This window comes from Oratosquilla oratoria, chromosome 15 (genome assembly GCF_046742065.1).
Source record: "Oratosquilla oratoria isolate Oo_2021 chromosome 15, ASM4674206v1, whole genome shotgun sequence".
NCBI lineage: Eukaryota > Metazoa > Arthropoda > Malacostraca > Stomatopoda > Squillidae > Oratosquilla > Oratosquilla oratoria.
In genome coordinates, this window is record NC_134791.1 from 55,981,832 (window position 1) to 55,989,331 (window position 7,500).

A 7,500-nucleotide genomic window follows, 5' to 3' on the forward strand; every position below is an offset into this window, starting at 1 on the left:
GGTTGTGATCTTTTGTGCAATGCTCCTTGATGGCCCCGTCCTGCTGCAAGGTTAGTCTTCGGCTGAGAGTACATCAGGTGTGTCCAACGTATATAATATCGAGAGGTGTACAATCCTCGGCAGAGCACTCAAATAGGTACACAACGTTGGTTTAGGATATACTGTCAGTTCGACTGATACAATTGTGTTTCATAACAATTGTACTGGTTCTGGGGCTTCTATAATAAATAAAAATCGGATCTCCCAGTTCTCTTAAGTAGGGTGACAGGTTTTTCTTAATTATGTCCCGGATCACTTTTTCATCCTTTTTATAAGCGTCACTGAAGGTGTCGCGATAGAATATATTAATGAAATTTGGATTATTGGCACACTGGCTATACCCAAGTAAGCTCATCAACTTATTGGTTATGCCGTCAAAGTTGCAGTTGGCATAACCATTGTTGGTCAGCATTTGTCGTAAATGCTCGAGTTTACCATGCAGTGTTACCCACGTCGAGCATACTTTTATCGCTCTTCTAATGTATGCTCTAATTACACCCTTCTTTTAGTTATCACTGCACTCACTGTTACCATTCATTCATTTGTCAATGTTGGTTTACAGTAGACACTGGTAATAAACTTATTGGAGGTAGATTCGACCGGAACATCTAAGAAAGAGAGTTGACCATTTGTATTCATTCCTACTGTGAAATTTAAACCTGAAATTTCTTGTAAGCTCAGTCTTAATCTTTCTAGGAGTTTTCTGTAGTGTGTACACACGAAGATGTCATCAATGTACCTACAGTATATTTTGGGTTCAAGTTCACTTGAAAGAAATGTTGTTTCCTCCACGGGGGACACATAAGCTTGGGCAAATAAAACACCCAAGGGCCACCCCATTCCGAATCCATCGGTCTGTACGTATATTTTTCCTTGAGGTCACCTGAACGGAGCTAGGGGTGGTTGGAGTTTGGGGTGTTGGTACACATATTGGAGAATAACGTCTATAGTTCTAACGAGAGCCACATTTCTTTCAAGTAAACTTAAAACCAAAGTGTAATGTAGGTACATTGAAGACATCCGAAATATTAAATGGAGAAGTATGGAGATCTTATATTAGTTCACCCTCCATCAGGAAAAATATTGATAAGAAAAATAGAAAATATCAAGTTGAACAATTGTCAGAATGCTGACGTATTCAATTCAACAGACTATATATATATATATATATATGTGTGTGTGTGTGTGTGTGTGTGTGTGTGTGTGTGTGTGTGTGTGTGTGTGTGTGTGTGTGTGTGTGTGTGTGTGTGTGTGTGTGTGTGTGTGTGTGTGTGTGTGTGTACATACATATAAATATGTATGTCTTTATCTATCTCTATTCTTCTTTCTTTCGTTCGTTCTCTCTCTTTCTCTCCCTCTCCCTTGTTCTCTCATCGTTCCTTTCTTCCCCTATTCTTGCATTGTTGGTCTTCATTCTCGTCTCCTTTCATTCTGTGTACAGTTTCTCGTTTTCCTTTTACTTCTTCTTTTCAACTCTCCTTTCATTGCCGTGTTCCACCTAAGTGGTCCTTGTCTTCTTCTACTTCTTCTTTTTTTCCTCTTCTTCATTTTCTTTTTCCTCTTCTTCCTCTTTTTCTTCTTCTTAGGCATATTCCTCCTATTCTTCTTCTTCCCCTTTTTTTTCTTCATGTTCTTCATCACCTTCTTTCTTCTCCTCTTCCTCATCTTCTTTTTCTTCGTGCCGTCCTTCCCCTCTTCCTGTTTGTCCTGCCGCTTTTTTGGCTCTGAATTCTACTTTTTTACCTTCTTTTTCACCTCCTTATCCTTTTGTTCCTTCTCCTTTATCTTTTACCCTTCCCTTGCCCTTGTCTCTCTCCATTTTCCTCCTTTACTTATTCCTTCTTCCTCTCCTCCCTTTCCCCAATTCTTACTTCCCTGCTTTACCCATTTTATTTTCTCTTTCACTTCCCTATCTCCCTCTTCTTCCTTTCCCCTCCTCCCCTTACGCATCCTCTTTTTTTTTTACCCTTTCTCTCCAATATCTTTCTCATTTCTCTCATTCTACTCATCTTCATTTTTATTCTCTTCCTCCTACTCTTGCTTCTCCTCCTTCAACTCTTCCTCTTCTTCCTCCTCTTCCTCATCTTTTTCACCTCTTTCTCTTCAATATCTTTCTCATTTCCCTCATTCTACTCATCTTCATTTTTATTCCCTTCCTCCTACTCCTGCTCCTCCTCTTTCAATTCTTCCTCTTCTTTCTCCTCTTCCCCATCTTTTCTTGCACCTTCTCTTTTTCCTACCTTTACTCGTCCTCATCCATCTACTTCTAATCTTTCTCTTCGAACTTTTCATTTTCCGCTTCCATCTCCTCCTCCTCTTCCTCCCCCTCCTGCTCGTACTCCTTCTCCTTTTCCCATGTTGTTTCAAACAACATCCGAAGTCTTTTCCCAGATGGAAAAGTGCTCGACACAACTGGTGTGGGGAACATAGACTCTAACGGGCCCCAGAAATAGATTTTCTCTTTAAAAAAAAAAAAAAAAAAAAAAGAGTAAACCCTTCACTTTGCAATAATACAGAATATTCTATATCCATCAGCTGCGTTTAGCTTTCATATCAAACCTACCAGAAAAGTATGGAAGTCTCACAATACTATCAATAGAAGGACAAACATTGATCTATTTCTTTTAACAAAAGCACACGAAGACACACACTCCAATACACGCACATACTAATACGAGTGCACTTACACATATACATACATATACACATACACACACAGACACACTCTATAGACATATGTATTACATATATTTATATTCTTACGGAACATATCCATATACATATACATATACATATACATATACATATACATATACATATACATATACATATACATATACATATACATATACATATACATATACATATACATATACATATACATATACATATACATATACATATACATATACATACACATATACATATACATATGAATATACATATACATATACGCATATACATATACATATACATATACATATACATATACATATACATATACATATGCATATACATATACATATACATATACATATACATATACATATACATATACATATACATATACATATACATACACATGCATAAGCACGTACATATACGTGTATATATAATAATGAATCCACTGTCAGAGACTAAAGAAATGTGACACTAAAATTTCTACATTTTATGACCATTAATTGGTCTTCTTCAGCTTAGTAACAGCAAGAGATAGTACAAAGGATAAATAGAACACAGCGTTCAATACAGGTGAAATAAGATAAGCTCAGGTGTTCATCTTGACTGATGTCAGGAGAGAAGTGTTTGATGACTGAATTATTTACATCCAATAATGGGACCATAATAGGATGCTACTGTCCCTCTGGTTCTTAGAAGTTAGGAAATTGTTGAGATGATTCTACAAACTTATATCTAAAACAATTCTGTGATTTTAAGATAAAAGTAGCACCTTCATAGTTCATATGATGGCTGAGATGATTGTAGTATTTTGGTGTTAATAATCTTCTAATATGGTCACAGGTATTTACCTCACTCGCGAAGATTTAAGCGAGAAATTCACTAAAAAAGAATAAGCTTATGTTTATCGCCTTAACTTATATTTGTTTGCTTGTGTATTTGCTCGTTTGTTTGCTGGTTTGTGTGTTTGTTGGTTAGTTTGTTTGTTTGTTTAAGCGTGTGTGCGCGCGTGTGCGTGTGTGCTGTTTTGTACGTGTTTGCTTGCAAACATATATGTGTACGTGTTCATTTGTTAACTTGTGTACTCACGCGTATGTACTTGTATATATCTTTATGATGATATTTATTTACGTTTATATTTACGTATATTTACGATAGTATTTGAGTATGTACTACAACGTATGTGCACAAACGTTTATATGTCATATTTTTTCTGTAAGTCGTTCTTTTATGTGACTGAAATGATAGCGTTTATTACTTGCTTTTATGCCAGTTCTGTACTGAATGCAATCAAATCAACTACCTTTCTTATCAAGCTTTCATGGCTTGGGACAGTTTACTCGAGTTTTATAGTAAATAACTCGCTCACATCTTATTTCTCTCTCTTGACAGCACATTTTTGTAATAGTCTTGTATCTATGAACCAACTCAGATTAGCCAATGAAGTCACTGTCCTTCTCGATTTAGACACACTCCTCGTGTCATAGGTTCACCGGAGACTTTTCGTTTTTTTCGAGCTTTCATCAGAAATAAACAAGTAGATAAAAACCAAACGGTCGCGTTTTGTTTGTTAAGGCTGATTCGGTATCATGTTGCGGGGTCGTACCACCCCCCACGTCCCACCAGGCGTGGGTCGTTCCCACCGAGTCCCACAGAGCCAAGCTCCTTTACTTCCGTAAAAGGGTCCTTTGCCTACCCTACCCACTCTCCTTTGTCATGGCCAGTTTTGCCTATGGCGTCCTTCTTCCCATTTTCTCTGGCAGTATTTTCTCCTATCCTATCTCCTTCCACCTTCCTCTCTCCTTCCCATTTTCTCTGGCAGTACTCTCTCCTACTCCTATCTCTTTCCACCTTCCTCTCTCCTCATTTTCTCTGGGAGTACTTTCTCATATTCCTCTCTCTTTCCACCTTCCTCTCTCCTTCCCATTTTCTCTGGCAGTACTTTCTCCTATCCTATCTCCTTCCACCTTCCTCTCTCCTTCCCATTTTCTCTGGCAGTATTTTCTCATATTCCTATCGCTTTCCACCTTCCTCTCTCCTTCCCATTTTCTCTGGCAGTATTTTCTCCTATTCCTCTCTCCTTCCACCTTCCTCTTTCCTTCCATTTTCCCTTTCCCGTCCTTTACCCTACCATTTCCCGTTTGATCTGCCTCCTCTTACTCCTCCTCCCTCTCCCTCTGCATCTCTTAAACCTTTTATTCCCCATTTGTACCTTTCTTTCATCCTTTTCCTCCCTCTCTATTCCTCCTTGTTCATTCGTCCTCCTCGACTATTCTCCCATCCTTCTTAATATCTTCTTCACCATCCTCTCTCTTTTTTCACTCCAGCATCTCTTTTGTTACACCCCTCACCCTCTCGCTCGCTCTTATTTTCCCTCTCAGGATTCTTTTTCTGAATGACATCCAATCCTTTCGCTTATCATTTACCCGAGGACCTCAGATCTCCCCTTCCTCCCCTATCCCTCTCCCCTCTCCCTTTCCCTGTCCCTCTTTCTACCCCTTCTCTTCTTAGTCCGCCTCTTAATCTTCCTATCACTCTCACCCATTCTCTCCTTCCCTCTCCCTGTCCTTCGTCCTGGCACTCTCCATCTCCCTCTTCTACTCCCTCTTCCTCTTCCTTTCTATCTCCCTCTTCCTCTTTATTTCCCTCTCTCTGTCCTTCGTCCTGGCACTCTCCCTCTCCCTGTCCCTCTCCATCTTCTGCTCCCTCTTCCTCTTCCTTTCCCTGTCCCTCTCCCTCTCCTTCTTCTTCTCCTTCTTCCTCCTCCTTTCTATCTCCCTCTCCCTCTTCCTTTCCCTGTCCCTCTCCCTCTCCTTCCTCTTCTCCCTCTTCCTCTTCTTGTCTATCTCCCTCTCCCTCTTCCTCTTTATTTCCCTCTCCCTCTCTCTTCTCCTCCCTCATCCCTTTCCCCCTACTCATCCCTTCACCCTTCCCCTATTCCCCTCTTTTTTTCTCCCATATCAGCTGCACAACCTCTTTGTTAACGCCAGTACCCTCACCTCCCACACTCCAAAAACTCCATACCAAAGAGTGACTCTCTCCCCTTCTCCTCTCCTCCGCCTTCCCATCTCAGGTTCCCTAGACTTCAACTTTCCCCGTGTTCTTTTCCTTCATCCCTATCTGATCCCAATTAGGAAGCAATTTGCTTCGAACGCTCCCTTCCCACCTTGCTTGCGTCCCAACCAACCACTCCCTCTCCTGCCTTACCTTGTCTTACCTCATCTCCATTACCATCAAGAATCCCATCCACTCCTAGTGCTTACCTCACCCCCATCATCCCTCTTAGCACCACCCCTCCGATAACATCTGCCCTTACCCTCCTCCTCCTCCTCCTCTCCTCTTTTATTTGTTTTTTCTTCTTCGCTTACTTTTTCGTTTGTCTTTCTCATCTTCCTCCAACTCCTCTTCCTCTTCTTCCTCGATCTCTTCACCCTTCTCCTACTAGTCCTTTTCTTCTTCCTCTTTTAATTCCTCTTTTTCCTCCTCATCCTTCTCTTCTTTCTTTTTTTTTCTTGCTTTTCTTTCTCTAACTACTCCTCCTCTTCCTCCTCTTCCTCGTCCTCTTCACCATTCTCCTCCTAGTCCTTCTTCTTTCTCTCTTTCACGTGCTCCTCTTTCTCCTTCTCCTCCTCTTTCTCGTCCTCTTTATCCTTCTCTTTTTTTAGTCCTTCTCCTCTTCCTCTTCCTCTTCTTCCTCTTTTTTCCAGCTCTACCTCAACCTCTCCCCACTCCGTCTTCTTCTTTCTTCTCTTCTCCCCTCTTTCTCTTCCTCTTCCTCTTCTTCCTCTTTTTTCAGCTCTACCTCGACCTCCTCCCTCCGTTTTCTTCTTCTCTTCTCTTCTCCCCTCTTTCTCTTCCTCTTCCTCTCTTTCCTCTTTTTCCAGCTCTACCGCGACCTCTCCCCGCTCCGTCTTCTTCTTTCTTCTCTTCTCCCCTCTTCCTCTTCCTTTTCCTCCTCCTCCTCCTCCTCCACCTCCTTCTCGCGTTCGTCCCCGCTCCTGTTTGGCTTCCCCTTTAAGTTCCTCGCCTGAAGCTTTGGATGGACATGGGGCGTTTACGGCCAGCAGAGGTGGCGGGCAGACTCCTCCTCGTCCGCACCGGAAGTCAAAGAACGAAAGGAGGCCCGGATTGAGGCGCTTTGAGAGAGAAGCTCCGGTCACTCCCGGCCTCTTTTGTGGACTCCTTTTTGAGAGCCCCAGGGCTCGCGCCAATGGTCTCGTTCAATATTCAACAGGGTAATGTCGTGGCCTCAAAATCCTTGTTCAAACATGCAGTGCTCTCCCTTTCCAATGCATACACACATAATGTGTGTGTGGTCGCGCTGTGCCTCTGTGTGTGTGTGTGTGTGTGTGTGTGTGTGTGTGTGTGTGTGTGTGTGTGTGTGTGTGTGTGTGTGTGTGTGTGTGTGTGTGTGTGTGTGTGTGTGTGTGTGTGTGTGTGTGTGTGTGTGTGTGTGTGTGTGTGTGTGTGTGTGTGCGCGCGTGTGTGTATGTGTATGTGTGTGTGCGCGCGCGTGTGTGTATGTTTAGGCATATTTTAATATGTGTCTACGTATGTGTATGTATACACCTTAATATGTCATTTTCTAATTCTTTTTTCTTTCTTTTCTGACAGGTATGTTGTGTCCTTCGGGTATACACGTTTCCTGTGAGTACAAGCTTCACAACTACTCCTTGCCTGAGGGGTGTTATGGGGAATGAGGAAAGGTTTATCCTCCCCCGCCCCCTCTTGTAGGATCCCTTCCGCTCCAGACTCCCTCTGGACTAAGATATGAAAGAAACG

General features: G+C 41.9%; 1 protein-coding gene across 1 annotated transcript; it reads right to left on the reverse strand.

Moving 5' to 3' along the window:
• Window positions 1-573: 573 nt before the first annotated feature.
• Window positions 574-879, reverse strand: LOC143033173 (uncharacterized). The gene has a single exon (XM_076198369.1). It carries the CDS (start codon window positions 877-879, stop codon window positions 574-576), a length of 306 nt encoding a protein of 101 aa, XP_076054484.1.
• Between the last annotated feature and the right edge of the window lie 6,621 nt (window positions 880-7,500).

Coding starts and splice junctions, on each gene's coding strand:
- LOC143033173 (XM_076198369.1), bottom strand. CDS start 879: ATGGGGTGGCCCTTGGGTGTTTTATTTGCCCAAGCTTATGTGTCCCCC.